At 54.6% G+C, this 17,474-nt stretch overlaps 1 protein-coding gene and 1 pseudogene across 1 annotated transcript; one reads left to right on the forward strand and one right to left on the reverse strand.

Moving 5' to 3' along the window:
- Positions 1 to 11,529: 11,529 nt before the first annotated feature.
- LOC142459972 (tubulin alpha-1A chain-like) lies at positions 11,530 to 13,138 on the reverse strand (annotated as a pseudogene).
- Positions 13,139 to 15,163: 2,025 nt separating this feature from the next.
- Positions 15,164 to 17,346, forward strand: PRR29 (proline rich 29). Its single transcript, XM_075559681.1, has 6 exons — positions 15,164 to 15,223; positions 15,386 to 15,461; positions 15,597 to 15,706; positions 16,591 to 16,811; positions 16,934 to 17,004; positions 17,285 to 17,346. Exons 1-6 carry the CDS (start codon positions 15,164 to 15,166, stop codon positions 17,344 to 17,346), a joined length of 600 nt encoding a protein of 199 aa, XP_075415796.1.
- Positions 17,347 to 17,474: the final 128 nt, after the last annotated feature.

Below are 17,474 nucleotides of genomic sequence, written 5' to 3' on the forward strand. Positions count from 1 at the left end.
AAGCTTGGTTCCTATCCCCCACCCCGGCCCTATTGGCTATGTGGGGTCACTACCCTGAACCCTCTCTTTCTCAGGGTTCAGTGGCCACCCCAAACCCCAGCTTCCCCAGGACAAGAGCAGAATGAGAGGAGGGGCAGGGCCAGTGGGCAGAGCTGGGTGCAGCTGGAGACGTGTCCTCCCCTGGCATCTCTCAGATTCGTTTCCCCAGAGCAAAGGAGCCAAGGCCACGCCAGCCCTGCCCCAGCCACTCTCCTCCCCCCACCCCCTTGCCCAGCCCCTGCGCACAAGCCGAGCCCAGGTCTGCCACCTTCGTTCTGGCTTCTCCACTCCCTGGCCCTGGAGAAACTGCAGCCCCGGTGCCTTTCCCTTGGGTCACCCCTGCCTGTCTTGAGCCGAACCTTAGCCAAGTGGTCCTTTGTGAGGAGGGGCAGGGCCCTTGCTGAAGGCAGAGAGGGACAGCCAGTCAGGGGCAGTGAGAGCAGACGAGAGGACCCAGAGAGGTAAGTTTGGGGACAGGGCAGGTGGGTGGAGGCAGGGGGAGATTCAACAGGGGCAGGGACAAGCCAGACAGAGCAGGGCCCTGGGCACAGGCAGCAGAGCCCGGCGAGCAGGGGGGCAGTCCTGCCCAGAGCAGAGGTGACTCCTTCAGAGCTCAGCTGGGGCTGAGACTGGGGCCCTGGCTCTCTGCGGTTGGGGTGGGGGTGGGGGGGGCACAGTACTCACTGTTGGGCGGAGCAGGGCGACTGCTGACAAGCCCCCAGCGTCGTGCCCACCTCGGGCTCCGGCTGGAGCTCTGGGGGACTTGGCCGGGGGGCCGGGCCGGCGGGACAGCTGCTGCCGCTGATGTCACAGGGTCATGAGTGAAACCGGAGGACTGGGCCAATCTTCAGGTGGGAGCCTCAGCCGGCCCTCCCCAGCCGGCCCTCCCCGCAGGGCGCTCGGGGCCTCACCGCCCCAGGACACGCTCATGCATGCCCCAGGACGTGCCACTCACATATACACACTCGGGCACACTCACCGGGGCACACTTACCAGCCCATTCCCAGCCATTCCTCCCACCTCCCCCGGCCTCTCTCTCCAAACTTACACAGGCTCCTTCTCACCAGGGATGTTTTGTGCGCGCGCGCACACACACACTCACCTACACACGTACATTGCCCTGTATACAATCACACCCATGCACACTCCAACCTCCGACTCACATGCACACACTCTTTCCGGTTGTCTTTCCGCTTGGTGATATATGGACGTTCAAATAGTTCCTCCTGTACAGACCCCGGCCCTCCGTGTTCCCGTGCACGCTCGCGTACAAACGAAGATGAAAATCACCTCCAGCCTCAGTGCACATCCACCCCGTCATGCTGGTACGGGCATGCGTTTTCACGCATGTTCCTTACACACACACAGAGTCCTCTGTGCACACACGCGCTCGCGCGCGCGCCACACAACCTGTCCCTAGATTGTTATCAAGCGGGTGCCCGTCTATATGCACGTGTGCATACACACACTGTTCCACACTACACACACGCACACATTCCTAACCACACACAGCCCTGACACACACACACACCCCACACACAACTCCAAAGACACCCACTCGCACACGGGTGCGTCCACACCCAGGGCTCAGCTGGACTTCATGGAAGTTTTCAGGGTCGTTTCCTGGACCCTACTGGCTGTCTGTGGTCAGATTTGGAGAAGGGGGCTCTGGTGGGCGAGGAATGGAGCGAGCGTGGTTGGTTTGAGCCCTCTGGTGTCCACTAAAGGTGTAGTGCACCCATCGGGCTGCGATCTGGTTGGATGGCAGTTCAAAACCACCAGCTGCCCTGGGGCAGAAAGGCTGGCTTTCTACTCCCGTTAGCAGTGACAGTCTCGGACCTGCAGTGGGGTGGCTGTGAGCCAGCTTGGAGGTCAGGGCCGTATGGAGAGGTCTCCACGGGGCTGTGCGCTGGGTGACCCCTAGTGGTGCTGTTGTGAATTGCACCAGAGCCTGATGAAGGGTCAAAACCAAACTCCCATCAGACACGGGTCCATTCTGACTGGTGGGGACCCACAGAGCAGGGTGGGATGGGTGCTGTGGGTGTCCGAGACTGTAACTCTGTATGGGAGCAGAAAGCCTCCTCTTTCGCCCATAGAACAGCTGGTGGTCTCAGAGCTGCTGACTGCACGTGAGGTTGGCAGCTCAAGAAACAAGACCAGAAAACCTCTGGGTGGGTCTAGGGGTCCTTCCTCACACCTCCCCATTCCTACTCCTGTTCTCCCAGAAACTGTCCGTCTTGGTGCTCCCACGCTCCCCCTGCTGCCATCTTTTCCGGCAGCTCCAAGCTACGGCTGCTACCTGCCTTTGAGCGGGCACATGAAACCGGGGTGGAGGTAGGGCGCCCTGGGCCCGGGAGGGGTTCCCGACACTTTTGTCCAGACTCCGTGAACATAGCTTCAGACCTCAGAGAGCTCCTCCATGGGCTGAGAAGCTTTTGGGATGACCCACCCTTTGGTCCCTGCCCAGACAGTGACCCCAGCGGGGTCACCTCACACCTCAAAGGTGTGTTTTCTAAAACTAGATGTGAGTGCTAGTGCTCTTTACACGCGGGTTTGTATCCCGCTTAGCTCACCCACCTCTCAGACATGGTCCATGTGTTCTTACTGGTGGCGCAGCTCAGGGTGCCGGCCTGCCTCCCCTGCTTTACAAGGGCCTGCTGCCTGCATTCAGAGGGAAAGTGGACATTCCCCTTGGGTTCTTCCTGTCGCCCCAGAATTGCTCCTCAGAGCATCTATTGCTCTGGGCCCTGCTGTGGCCCCAGCTTGCATGGCTGGTCACTGTCTGAAACCCCTGGTTACTGTCCCCTCCACAGGATGCTGCTTCCTACCTGGGGTGGGAGCCAGCTGCCATTCCCCTGTGCGGCTCTACCCCTTTTACTGGGGCCACGGCTGCCACAATCGGTTGTGTGAATTACGAACTGCACCAGTCTGCACACCAAGCACACTTACAGTGTTCTAAATTCATATCACTAAGTGGATGGTTTCAGGCAGTTGTGATGAAATGTCAGGAGGAAGCAGCTACCTTTCTAATTTGCATAAAAGGTGTCAGGTTGGATTAGGGATGGGGCTGGTGGGAAAACAGATACCTGTATGCTAAATAAGACTCCTCCCTCCTCCCCCCAACCCCCCCCCCTAGCCCAAAGGGAACAAATGCCTCCCTCCCAGGTCACACTAGCTCTCCTTCCTTTGCATCTTCTGCTTTCCAAATACCTAAATTCTGATTCCAGGACACAGCCCCACCCCATCCACAGGCAGAGACCTGTGACCCAGGTTTGCCTAATCCTCTTGGCCACACCTGTGGGTTCAAAGGCCAATGGACTCTCAGACATTCTTGGGGTTTTATAGATACCAAGACAGAAACAAAATCTCTCTGTGCCTCTCTCTGTCTCTCTCTCTCTCGGTGGGAGTTTGAGGTGCTGGTGGCTGGGGCTCCCACCATAGAGGAGAACATGAGAGAGATGCAGGACAGGGAGTCGGGAACCAGAAGACCGTGTTTGTCTCCCTGATCCAGTTCACCTGGAGACCGGCACCACCATTGCCCTTCCTCGAACTCAGAGGGGAGGTGGTGGGTGTGTGGGCTGCCTCAGGGGACACGGTCACGGGGAGCTGAGACCGAGATGGCTGTCTGTAGAATTCTTGTGCGATGTGTCCACAGACATCTGTCCACTGTAACACCATATCTCTGGAGTTAGAGAAAACAACAAAAATATTTTTCATGAGCTACGCTCACGTGGATCAATATATCTGTAGGTTTCAGTGTGTCACTTCTGACTCACAGTGAGTCTATGTCCAAGAGAACAAAACTTTGCCTGGACCTTTCCCCATCCTCACCCTCTGCCTTCGGCTTGAACTCATTGTTGCAGCTACCCTATCCATCTAGCTGGCAGAAGGCCTTCCTTTTTGTGGGATTACAAAGAGGCTTTTCTCTGGCTTTGTCTCCCCCAATGACATGCCAGACATTAGAGGCTATTTGCCAGCTGACGGTGGGAGGTCAGATATTTAGAGACATCCTCCCTGAAGGCAGTCAGTCGCCAGACTACTGTCTGGTCCCACCACAAGAAGGGCCCTCTCCCTGCTGCTGTTAAGGACAAGGGGCTACTTCTCCCTAAAGGCCTGTGACCATTAGTCTGGTCCCTGAGATGAGGTTTACATCCTACTGATAATGATTTCTATAGTGAGCCAGAGAACAGATCAAACAGGCTCAGTGACATCCAAAGTTAGGCTGCTGTTCGAAATCTAGGATCCGCCCTTCTTGTCACGTGTATACCCCCAATCCTTCTCTTCCTATTGTGTGTATGTCCCTAGTTTGTCCCCCTCTCATTGCTGTATAACCTATAGTGCAACCCCTTCCTGTGACATATATCTTTACCTATAATTAGTAGGCTTTCATGCCCCCCAAAGATATATAATCCTTGGTTAGAAATAAAGATTCCCCCATGGCCTCTCATTGGCTCCCTCTCCTCTTCTGTCCTTGCTCCCCTTGTCCTCCTCCCCCCCCCTCTCCATGTGGACCACAAAGGGGGCTGAGGTGAGCATGCCACTATGAAATGTGTCTGACTCCATTATTTCAATCTCTCTTTTTTCTCTCATGCTTTCTATGACTTTATTATAATCTTTACATATCTCAATTGTGCCTATCAAACCTGCAATTAGTGGTGGGGGCTGGTTTTGCCCTCTTGAGGATCTAATCTCTTGAAATACTTCCAAAGTGGACGAGACAAAGTCTCACCATCCTTGCCTCTAAGGAGCATTCTGGCTGTACTTCTTCCAGCACAGAGTCATAAACCCCTCCGGCTGTCATGGTCCATCATATAAGCAACACATATAAGCAACAGTCTATTCTGCAAACCCACAAGGCTGACATGCTCTGCTGATTTATGTTTTGAACCCTCCAAAATAGGCTCTGGTCACAGCTATCAGGATGACCCAATTACAATGATGCTTCGAATCACGTGGTTTCATCGGCACTTACTTTTGAAGCTTTAAAAAAAGAGGACCTGATGCAAAGGGCTTAAGTGGAGAGCAAATGCTTTGAGAATGATTGGGGCAGGGAATGTGCGGATGTGCTTTAAACAATTGATGTATGTATATGTATGGATTGTGATAAGAGTTGTATGAGTCCCTAATAAAATGTAAAAAAAGAAAAGAGGAGAAAAAAAAGAGAATGATTAGGGCAAAGAATGTACAGATGTGCTTTATACAATTGATGTATGTATATGTATGGACTGTGATAAGAGTTGTATGAGCCCCTAATAAATTGTTTAAAAAAATTTTTTTAATGTATTTTGAATTTTCCTAGTTGTTTATCTATGGGGAGTATAGGCTTTGAGTGACATTGGCACAAAAACATCGCTAAATTAGGATCCTGTGTGGTCTGGTAGTACGCACCACTGGAAAGCGCCCGTTTTCTTCAAGGTAGTGTAGGTTGGATTCCAAACCACAGACAAAAGAAGTCTGTGTCATGGAACCCCCTTTCAGAAAAACCCCTCCCTGACCCACAGGAATGGGCCGTGTCGTGCCCACCCCCCTCTAACCCCACCGCAGTCCTTTTCCCAACAAGTGATTCTGTTAGATCTCTCTGGAGCTAGAGTCATACCTCAGTCCTTGGCCCCGTGTGAGAAAGAATTCACGCCGAAGCCTGGTTTGTGATCCAAGTGAGTTTTATGAGAGTTGGAAGAAGTTTCAAGTTTACACGGCACCCATAGGACTCCTCCCGACCACGCAGGCTGGCGGAAGCTGCTCAGCGTCATGCAAACAAAGTCTCCACTCTGGGTTCCTGCCTTTTCAAGGATTCCACTGGGAGGCGTGGTGGATGACCCCTGATCGACCCCATTGGCTGAACTGAATTCACCTGGCCCTAGGTGGGCCAATCCAGGTGACCTAGGTGGGCCAATCCAGGTTTAGCATCCACCCATGCCTACCCGCGGGAAACCTGAGCCTCTGAGCATGTGCAGTGCGCCACTCCTTGTTCGAGCTTGGCTCTCTGGGCATGCGTTAATGGACATTCCCCATCCCTACGCTAGAACTACCTACCACTTCCTTTGGTCAAGGCACTTTTCTGGGAGCTTCAACGGGATGCTCTTCCACAGTGCTTGACACCCAGTTGCTAGGTGTGTTGGGGAGTGTGTGAGTCTGGGTGGACTAGAGAAACAAATTCATAGGCCCTCATATGTGTATAAGAAAGAGCTTTATATACAAGAGCAGTTGAATATTGAGAAAACATCCCCGCCTAGATCAAGTTCATAAGTCTGATAATGCAAGATCGCAGGCTGGTGGGTGGAAAGTCTTGTGTATCCATTGGCAGTAAAGGCACCTCAGCGCTGGTGTGGGTCTCCGTGTGGTTCTGCCTGCATCTGTGTAGCTCCATCAGGCTCCTCATCAGTAATGTCTCACAGGGAGTGAGCGTGTGTCCCGCCTCCTGTGAGCCATTTATCCCCTTAGCGCCTCGAAATGAGGCCATCAAGCTGCGACCTGATTGACAGGTTAAACTCCACCCCTTCACTCTTAAGTCTCAAATTGACAACAGATTATGTAACTGCCACGGGGAGACTGGGGAACTCCACCCCCCAGTGTGGGATACAGAAAGATATTCCCTAAGCTGTCTCCCCCAAATATATGCCAACCGTAGCTGCTTGCTGCACCTGGCAAATGACTGTCCACAGGAGGTCAACGAAAGTAGGTCAGAGGTTATTCTCGCTGAGGGTTTTCAGTCGTCTAGAGCAGTCCAGCCCTAAGTAGGACCCACTCCCTTCTGATAAGGATAGTAGATTGTTCCCCTGAAGGAGAGCCCAGAGAGGTCAAGCCCGCTCAAGGGTGACCAAGGTCAGGCTGCCAGATTGAGTCTAGGGTCCGTCCATCGTGTCACGTGTACACCCCTAGACCCTCCCCTTCCTATTACGTGCACACCCCTAGCTTATCCCCTTCCTGTCACACTTATGCCTATTGTACAGCCCCTTCCTGTGATGTGTACGCTATTGTACAGCCCCTTCCTGTGACTTGTGTGGTTACCTGTAATCAGGCCCCTAAGGACATATGGGTCTTGGCCAGAGAGACTCTCCTGCCTTCTCTGCCTGTGCTGTGTGCAGACCCGGCTGGTGAGATCATGGCCATCCAGGAGGTGAGTATGCTACCATGACATGTGTCTGACGCCTTCATTTTATTCTCTCTCCTATTACTCTATGACTTTACCATAATCTTTATATATACATATATATTAACCGTACAGTTGAGTTTACTGAACCCGTGGTAGTGTGAGGGGCTGGCTTCCCCCACGCCCCAGGATCATTCCAGTGGTACAGGGCCTCAAACTGGGTCCCCATCACAAGACATCTGATGGTGTGATCTATCTGTTCAGAAGCCCCAATGAAAACACACACACACACACACACACACACACACACACACACCCTCTCTCTCTCTCTCACGGGTGACCAGAATTTCCAGAAGCCAGGCAGTCAACGTCGTGAGCAGAGAAGAGGACGTGCCCAGAGTCCTCGTCCTGTACCAGTTCCCGCATGTGTCCGTCGCTCCGCAGAGCAAGAGTGCCCCCTCTTCAACCCTCGGGTTCCAGCTCTCCTGGCCCCATGGCTTGACTGTCTCCTGAACTCTCCCCCCAAAAGAGAAAAGAAACACTGACAATTTTTGAATAAGGACTCTTATTTAAAAAATTTTTTTTACAGGAACCCAAGCGGAAAGCTAATTTTGAGAATGATGAGCGCAACGAATGCCTAAGTGTGCTTTACACAATTGATGTATGTATGGATTGTGATAAGAGTTGTATGAGCCCCAATAAAATGATTTTTAATTTTTTTTTATTGTGTTTGCGGTGAGAATTTTATACGGCAAATTATGTTCCCACTTGACACTTGATAGGAATGGTTCGTTCTCTTCTATTGGAGTAGAGTCACTGTTGACTTATCTGGTCCTTTCTGGACAGTTTGTTTTATGGGAGCCACCGATCATACTCACGGGCCCAAGAAAACCATACCCACTGCCATCGACTGGATTCCCATGCGGTGGCCCCACGGGACGGCAGAGCGCTGCTCCTTTGGGCTCCCAAGACGGTGAATCTTTCCGGGAGCAGAAAGTCTTCTTTTCCGCACAGCTGTTGGGCCAACTCGTACCACTGTGCCGCCGGGCACCACCCCCCATAAAGGCAAGACCCTTGATTTTCCCGTCTGTCTGTTGTTTTGCTACCATGTGACATGTGTGTATGTGTGTGTGTTTCCAGCCAAGGTTTAAGGCATCTCTCAAGACGATCGTCTCCGAGTCCTCCCGTCCCACCTGGTCCAGCTAAGTCTGGACATTTAAAACATTTGGGTTCTGCTCTGCTTTCTGTCTTGTTCGGTCAGAGGCCGTTCTCTGTGGTCCTAAGAGGCGCCACCGGTAGTGACAGCCAGGCATCGTCCAGGGTTCTCGGCCTCAGGCGAGGGGAGATGTGACGCCTCGCAGAATCGTTTCTTCTCTGAGACCTCGGCTTCTCTTTTGCTCTTGAGGACTGGAGGCCAGTAGCAGTCTCTCCGATGGCTACGTGCCAGCTTGGAAGGCCCCAGATTTACTAACGATATAGATCATGAACTTCGTGGACTGAGATGTCAACCCGGGAACGAAGGACCTAAGCTGGCAAGCCTAAAAATAAGTTCTCTCACCCTGCTTGTGTACATCCGAGAACCTGTAACGTCTTCTCGTGGCTCACTGAATTCTTAAAACGGGTTTTTTCCCGCTTCGTTCCCATCTGAGGAGGGCGAAGGGAGCGCCTTTCTCCAGTTCCGTTGTTGTCCCCCCCCCCCCCGCCCCCCCAGCTCCATGGAGTTAGGTGACTGCCCAAATATTCCTTAGCGTGATCGCCATAACATATTTAACCATGCTCCTGTGACCGGACGTTGGGTCATTTCAACATTCCACTCTTAAAAATAACACTTTGAGAAACACATTGGAGCCTAAGTCTTTTTTTTTATTTAATGTTTAGTTTATTCCCAGAAATAGATTTACCAAGGTAACAGGGAGGACGCTTTGGTACATTTTGTCTTGGGACATTTTTAAAAAAAACCAACAAAAAACTAACGATGCAACACGAGTCCTCATTGGGGCGAAATGAGAAGGAAATAGGTGGAGTGAGTGTGCAGTGCTTCCCAGAAAACAGGCCGGAAAGCCAACTCCTCCAAGATGCAAGATGCAAGATATTCTATAAGCAAAATAGCTCAGGAAAAGACGCGTCTAGCTTTTCCTTTTGTCCCAAATGGCAAATGTTTCCGTTTTCCTTTGACAAAGAATACAAATTGAGCACCAGACGCTGGAACCTGGACCTCATTTCCTCTATTCCCTGTTAGAATGGGAGTGAAAGGAGCAGGACCCAGCAATGATCAGGTTTTATTGGTGTGACCGACCTGCCCGGGTGTTTGGCATGGAAGGACGGCAAAGGGGGCAGGGGGAGGGGAGCACGGAAGGCAGAGTGGAGAGAGACTGGCTGAACTTAAGAAAGGGAGATCTGGAGAGAGGAAGAGACAGAGGGACGGACGTGCGGCCACAGGAGGAGAAGAGAGTCACAGAGTGGGAACAAAGGGATCCACGTTAATCAACTTTGGGGACAGAAATCGATGATTGTGTCTAAAAGGAGCCCTCGTGTCCCCCATTGGCTGTGGCACCACAGTGTTCCTGTGAGCTCTCTGGGTCTTGACAAGGCGAGGTGTCACGTTGTGATCAGTGCGGATGGAGGGGTGAGAGAGGCTGGCTCTGGCTGAGAGCCGCAGTGCCACTGCTGGACCTCTTAAGTGTCATGTGGGTTTAACATGCAGTTTCATAGCTGAGCTACTGGCGTTTTCCTTTCTTTGCCTCTGTCCCCCATAGCTGCTCCCGGCCTGCTCTGAGTATTCCTTCAGTGGGGGTGAGGGGGCAGCCTTCTTACTGGCCTCTGCATCCACCCAACTCTGCCTCAAGCTACCCCACGATACCCCTAGGGGAACTTCCTGAAATGCCTATTTCAGTGTTCTACTTCTCTGAACCCCAATCGCTCATCAGCTATTAGCGTGCCCACTCTCCCTGCCCTTAGGAGTAGGCAGCAGCCCAGAAGAACGTGAGCAGAAGGCTGGTGTAGTGGTTTGAATCTGCTGAAAGCCGATCCTCAGAGAAAGCCTTGGGAGCAAGTAGCTTATGTGGAATGGGATCCCAGAAAGCCCTGGGGGAGGGATCAAAAAGCCAACAAAATCCCACTGCCATCGATCTGATCCTGATTTACCCATTGGAGTTTCAGGAGTAGAAAGCCCTGTCTGTCTCCCTCGGAGCAGCTGGTGGTTTTGATCTGCTGACTTTGCAGTGAGAAGCCCACTCTGTAATCACTACACCACCAGGGGACCGGAGGGGAGAAAGGCCCATGAAGTGTGCGGAATCTTTCTAAAGCAAGTCAACCTGTAACTTCTCTCCGGCTCGAACCCCATCAACAGCTCTGGTTACCCACGTGGTGAGGGCTGGATCCATCGCTTGGCATCTGAGTCTGAGCTGTAGCTGCTTGGACCACCGGCCCTTCGACGACTCCCTTCAGGGCTCCCCCACCACAGTCACAGGGGCCTCTCCTAGGCGCTGCCCAGTCTTGTCTCTGTGCCTTTGCTTGATGTCTCCAACCTGAACGGAACGCCTTCCTACACTGCTCCACCCAAGGGTTGCCTCTCCATCCCTCTGTGGCGGTACCCTCTCAGTGTACTCATTCTTTCTCAGGGACTCTGCATCACCTCAGCATTTCACTCCTTTTTCATGGGGTACGTTTTTGCTTTCCAAGAATGATGGAGCAGTGAGGATGCACTACGGGGTACCACTCTGTGTCTCCAGAGTTCCGAATGGCACCTTGCATACAGAGGCCCATCTTTATTGTTAGGTGCTGTCCAGTCTGCTCCCCCTCATAGCGACCCTGGGTACAACAGAAAGATCGCCCAGTCCTACGTCAGTCCCACGATTCATCTGAGCTCATTGCTACACCACTGTCGATCCATCTCCCTCCTTTACCACGTCCGACTTCCTTCTCCAGGGACTGGTCCCTTCTAATAACATGAACAAAATACGTCAGATCAAGTCTCTCCAGCCTTGCTTCTAAGGAACATTCTGGCCATTCTTCTTTCAAGACAGGTCGGGGTGTCTGGCTAATTGAGGGTGATCAGGATACTTGACTTTATCTTTTTACCCTGAAATGAAGGTGGAGATTGTTACCGCTAATAAGGCTTCTTACCCCACAGCAGCCAAGTCAATTCACTAACGCCAAGTTACAGAGGAAGAAAGGCAAGCTTTATTAGAAGGTACCTGTGAAGAGACCAACGGCAATGTAGGTTGTCTTTCTGGGCCCTGTTTGATCAGGATACTTAGAGAATAGATACCGTTTCCTTTGGAATTTGCAGTTGGAGAAGTCAGGTACAGATGCTGTGCATTAACTCAGGTCTCAAGGTAGCCATGGGAAAGAATTGTTGGTTGTGGGCAAGCAAACAGAACAATACGTTTCTTTCCATCTTTTTTTTTTCATTTAAGACAGGGAATACTTTATTCAAACCCCATCAGAGAAATGAACAGATTGGGTCTATGACAAAGCGTTCATGTTTTAAAGCACAGGTCAGTAATTGTTCATGGAAGTTTACACTGGTACATACACATTAACCGACCAGCCCATAACTTTCCAATGTTTAGAAGAGTACGTTTCCCCGTCAGAGCAGCACCTTTGTGACAACTTTAGTACTCCTCTCCTTCCTCCCCACCCTCTCCTTCAACAGAATCCACCCCCACCTCCTCATAGTCCTTCTCCAGGGCAGCCATGTCCTCCTGGGCCTCAGAGAACTCTCCTTCCTCCACCCCCTCACCCACGTACCAGTGGACAGAGGCACGCTTGGCGTACATCAGGTCAAACTTGTGGTCCAGGCAAGCCCAGGCCTCAGCAATGACTGTGGTGTTGCTCAGCATGCACACAGCTCGCTGCACCTTGGCCTGGTCTCCATCAGGGACCACAGTGGGAGGCTGGTAATTAATGCCAACCTTGAAGCCAGTGGGACACCAATCCACAAACTGGATAGTGCGCTTGGTCTTGATGGTGGCTATGGTAGTATTGACATCTTTGGGAACCACGTCCCCACGGTACAACAGGCAACAGACCATGTATTTCCCATGGCGGGGGTCACATTTCACCATCTGGTTAGCTGGCTCAAAGCAAGCATTGGTGATCCCTGCTACAGAAAGCTGTTCATGGTAAGCTTTCTCAGCAGAGATGACAGGGGCGTATGTGGCCAGAGGGAAGTGGATGCGGGGGTAGGGCACGAGGTTGGTCTGGAATTCTGTCAGATCTACATTCAGGGCACCATCAAATCTGAGGGAAGCAGTGATAGAAGACACAATTTGACGTATCAATCTATTCAGGTTGGTGTAGGTTGGACGCTCGATATCGAGGTTCCTGCGACAGATCTCGTAGATGGCCTCATTGTCTACCATGAAGGCACAATCTGAGTGCTCCAGGGTGGTGTGGGTGGTGAGGATGGAGTTGTAGGGCTCAACTACAGCTGTGGACACCTGGGGGGCGGGGTAGATGGAGAACTCCAGCTTGGATTTCTTGCCATAATCAACTGAGAGGCGTTCCATCAGCAGGGATGTGAACCCGGAATCGGTGCCCCCACCGAAGCTGTGGAAAACCAGGAAGCCCTGGAGACCTGTGCACTGGTCAGCCAGTTTTCTAATCCGATCCAGGACCAGGTCGATGGTCTCCTTGCCGATGGTGTAGTGCCCACGGCATCGTTGTTAGCAGCATCCTCCTTGCCTGCGGTGAGCTGCTCAGGGTGGAAGAGCTGGCGGTAGGTGCCAGTGCGAACTTCCTCAGTGACTGTGGGCTCTCCGGGTCTACAAACACTGCCCTGGGCACATGCTCGCCAGCGCCGTCTCACTGAAGAAGGTGTTGAAGGAGTCATCCCCTCCCCCAATGGTCTTGTCACTGGGCATCTGGCCATCGGGTTGGATGCTGTGTTCCAGACAGTAGAGCTCCCAGCAGGCGTTGCCAATCTGGACACCGGCCTGGCCGACGTGGATGGAGATGCACTCACGCATGGCTGCTGCTTGGCGGCTCCAGGCAGATGGCGGAGGAGAGGAGAGGGGAGGGGAGGGGAGGGGAGGGGAGGGGAGGGGAGGGGAGAGGAGAGGAGAGGAGAGGAGAGGAGAGGAGAGGAGAGGAGAGGAGAGGAGAGGAGAGGAGAGGAGAGGAGAGGAGAGGAGAGGAGAGGAGAGGAGAGGAGAGGAGAGGAGAGGAGAGGAAGGTTGTTGCTTCTTACAGCACGACTCTTAGGCAGTCGATGTAAGAGAACCTGCCCGTTTCTTTCCATCTTAGGTCAGTCTCAGGATGTCTCTGTTCACTAACGAGATAGCAAGACCTAGCATTTCCATCACGAACCGCCAGGTAAGGAGGGAAGGCCCTCTGAGTTAGCTGGCCCTTCCAGGTGACATCCATATCCCATCTGTTTGCTCCTGAGCAAGGTGGCGAGCTGGAAACATCCCACAGAGGCTGCATTAAGTACCTTAGGCTAAGTGCATTTAGTAAAAGGGATTTTCCTAACTGAGCTAAATAACAGGCTACAAGACGAAGCATGTCTGTGTTCTCCCTAGTGACCTGGAGCCTGTGTGCACGGCGCCCGGGTCTCCGTTTAAGAAGTGTGAGAATAGTTCACACACCGGCCATTCGGACCCCCTCCTCTGCCGACGGGATGAAGGCAAAAAGGGAGAAGCAGGAATGGGCTCCTGTTCTATGCACCAGGACTGCCGGGAGGAGGTGCGGACATGACGTGGCGGAAGGGCACCTCAGGGTGCTAATGCCAGCTTCCTGTCTGGATTTTCCTTGACTGCTGCCCAAGACCTATCTTCAGCCGGTCCCAGCTGCCGAGCCAGATCTCCCCCTCACCTGTCCTGCCAGTTCCTTTTTTTTCCTTTTAACACTTTATTGTGAGTTGGGTGAGGTTTGCAGAACAGATCAACAACTTTCCATTCAGCAACCATCACTACCCCACTCCCATCCTGGGTGTCCGGTCCCCATGGCTCCTCCTTTCCTGAGGTGGCCTTGGGTCCACCTCACCCCTTTGAGCTCAAAGGGCTGGTAACTCAGCAGCTGCGCATAACTCTCCCTTGTTATTGCTTCCCCTTCCCTTAAAGATCAGCCGATTGTTTGGCTGCACCATTACGCCTTGGGCTGAGTTCATTTCCAGACTTGGAGGGTGACTAAGGGCCATTGTATCACGGATGTCAGTCAGTCAGGCCTTTTTCTTTTCTTCTCGTCCCTGTTTCCCTCCCCGTCAATCCAGAACCTTCCAACGGGATCTCTCTCAGGGCAGGTCACAGCCCTTGCTTGCTCTTAGCAGAAAAGAAACACACCAAACCAAACCAAACCAAACCAAACTCCCTGCCTTGGAGTCCATACCAATTCACATGACCTCACAGGGCCGGGTCGAACTGCCCCTGTGTGCCCCCAAGAGCAGTCTTCAGGGCAGTAGAGGGCCCCATCTTTCTCCGGGGAAGGTTGGGGGTTTTGAACTGCTAACCCTGAGGTTAGCCGCCCAAGGAGCAACCCCTATGCCAGCAGATCCCCTGAAAGGAGTTTGCTTTCTAGTCCCCTTAGTGGGGACCCCTGCGCTGAGCTCCCCAGCTCACTTGCCTCTGAGAATCAGGGTGCACACAGAGTCCCACCCACCCCACCCCCTGCACTTGGGGTCCAAACCTCCCTGGCCCCGCAGACTGACTCAGAGCGACAGGGAGGCCCTCCAGGAACCACCCTCACCTGGCCCCGGCCCAGGCCTCCCCCTCTCCGCTACAGAACTGTCAATCCAGCTTCACTCCGCAGCGCAGCCGGGCCAAAGAGGCTCCGGGACCCACAAACCAAGAATCAGAGTTGGGGCTCTGTCTCCCCATCCGAAGCACTCACCCCACAAGCCCCCTGTCCCCGCCCCCAGTACGCGGGGGGGGGGGGATGCGAGGTGGCGGGGCGCAGAGGAGCTAGGGTGGGAGTTGGATCCCCTTCCCGGGAAGGGGAGGGAGGCCCGGGGCGTAGTCTGCGCGTGCTCGAGAGGAGCTGGGCGCTCGGGGCGTCCCTCGTGTCGCCATGGGAACGGCGGCCACCGAAACCGCGATGGCGGCGGGTGCGGGCTGGAGCTGGGCACTCCCCGGCTCCCAGAGCAGGGCTCCGACGGTGAGGGCGGGGTCAAGGCCAGCAGGAGGGGAAGGGTCTTGAATGGGGGGGGCAGGGGGGAGGACTGCGTGCAAAGTGTGGTCACAGCAGGACTAGGGGGCAACCCGCCAGTCGAGACGTACCCCCACCCCTTTCCCGCCTGGTCTGTCTCTCCTGCTCCAGCCCTGGGTGGCCGTCCAGCAGCCCCTCCCGGGGGTCGTCCCGCTGACACCCCCACACACGGGCCGCGTGAAGGAAGGTGAGACCCCGGCGTAGGGACGCCGCTGCCACTTCTGAGGGCCCCGGGCTGGGGTGCTGGGCAGAGCCCTGGGGCGGGGCGGGGAGGGGTGCCTGGTGGGAGCTCCACGTGGACTTGCTGCCCCGCTGCCCACAGACCTGCTGGAGCTGCTGCTGCTGCAGAATGCGCAGGTGCACCAAGTGCTGCTCAGTCGCCTGGCCTCGGGGGCGCTGAGCGCGGAACGGCCCGCTGCCCCCGGCCCGCAGGTGCGTGGCTGAAGCGTGAGGGGCACCTTGGGGCACCTGAGGTTCCCCCATCCTCCAGGAAGAAAGGGCTGAATGGCAGAGGGACAGGAAGGCCAGTCACAACCCTCTGGCTGAGTCTGGCATCTGTGCGTGGTGCCAGGCCCTATGTCAGCCTCCATGGGGTCCCCACATCCAGGGGACTCGGGCCTTTTCTTTATGGAGGGTTGTTGACGTGCTCCCTGACCACTGGGCAGCCGGTAGGAGGCTCTCCCCAGGCATAGAAGCCCGCATTTGCTGGGACTGCACCCTTGGTTGGGGCTGGAGCAGCAGGGGCCTTGCAAAGCCAGGCCCAGCACCCCAAGCGGCAGGGGCAGCGGTGGGACCTCTAAGTGTGCCTCCAAGGTTGCCCCTGACCTGATGGCCACGAGCCTCCTGGAGCCCGGAGAACAGGGCCTCACTGGAAGCGGCTGGTGGAGACCCAGCGTGCTGCTGAAGATGGCCTGTCTGCACTGGGGTGCAGGGGACACGCTGAGGCTGCCTGGGAAGGAGGAAAGGGGCTTCGGGCCCAGGATGACACAGGCCATTTGCAAGGAAAGGGCTGGGCAGCCTGGAGAGAGCAGAGGCAGCCATGGAGGAAGGAGCCCCAACCCCCGTCCTCACCCCACTGTGGGTAGGGCTGTGGCCCCATACCCCCAAGGCCTCAGAATGAGCACCATCTCACTCGGGGAGGGGCCAGGGGAGGCGAGGTGCACCACAGTGATGGGCCCAGTCTCTGCTTGACCTTTGACATTCTGCCCAAGCCCTGTGGGCCTCAGTTTCCCCACCTGCAAAATAAGGAATACATTTCTACACAGCATCTTGCTCTCCTGGACTATATGCTGCCTCCCCAATCCCTTCCTGTCCAGGTCTACCTGGAGGACTACCTGGAGGAGGAGGAGGAGGAGGATGACGAGGAGCTGGGAGTCCAGGGGGATGGGCCACTGGTATTCCACCACCACTACCTTCCCTGTGTGCCAGCCCCCCTGGGCCCTCTGCTGCCCTGGCCTGTCCCTTTCCTGCCTCTGCCCCACCTGCAGGCCACTCCCAGGATGCAGCACCAAGCTCCTGCCACAGGGAGAAGGGAGGTGTAAGTGAGGCTGGGGCTGGGGTGGAAGGTCTACTCTGGGCTAGGACAGGGGAGCTACTGGGGACAAACCCCCAAGGCCACTTCTGGACCTCTGATGGGGTCTTTCTTCTCCCTCATTGCAGGAGAGCTGTGCCCCCACCCCCACCCCCAAGTGCCACAGGGACTGTGGGTGTGGATGTGCCCCCAGCATCAGGTATGGGCCCAAGTGTATGTGTGTGTGTGTGGGGGGGGGAAACCAAACTGGGGGAATCATGTGGCCAGAGAGGAGCCCCACATGCCCTGGGTGGGGTCCCTACCTCAAGGGGATCTAGTGAGGCAGAAGGGAGGAGAGATGCGGGTGCTGTGTCTCCCCCAGATTACTATGATGCCGAGAGCCTGTCATGAGAATGGACACAGCCCTACACTCAGGCCAGCAATGTGTGTGTGTGTGGGGTAAGGGGGACCACCCTGCTCTCTCTCTGCTGTGCCTGCAGTCTTTGCTTCATGGCTGTCACCCATTAGTGCCCAGACCCCACTGGCCCTCTTTTCCCAGTGAACTGGTGAATCAGCTCCCTTTGTACCTCCCTGCCTCCCCACCCTGAGAAGACTGGCCTGTGCCCTGGGATCAGAGCACCACCCCGGGAGCACCACCCCAGCCTGGGAAGCCCAACTCAGCCTCACTGT

This window comes from Tenrec ecaudatus, chromosome 10 (genome assembly GCF_050624435.1).
Source record: "Tenrec ecaudatus isolate mTenEca1 chromosome 10, mTenEca1.hap1, whole genome shotgun sequence".
In the NCBI taxonomy this organism is placed as follows: domain Eukaryota; kingdom Metazoa; phylum Chordata; class Mammalia; order Afrosoricida; family Tenrecidae; genus Tenrec; species Tenrec ecaudatus.

Coding starts and splice junctions, on each gene's coding strand:
- PRR29 (XM_075559681.1), top strand. CDS start 15,164: ATGGCGGCGGGTGCGGGCTGGAGCTGGGCACTCCCCGGCTCCCAGAGC. Junction 16,812..16,933: donor GCCACAGGGAGAAGGGAGGT/GTAAGTGAGGCT, acceptor CCCTCATTGCAG/GAGAGCTGTGCCCCCACCCC. Junction 17,005..17,284: donor GGATGTGCCCCCAGCATCAG/GTATGGGCCCAA, acceptor CTGTGCCTGCAG/TCTTTGCTTCATGGCTGTCA.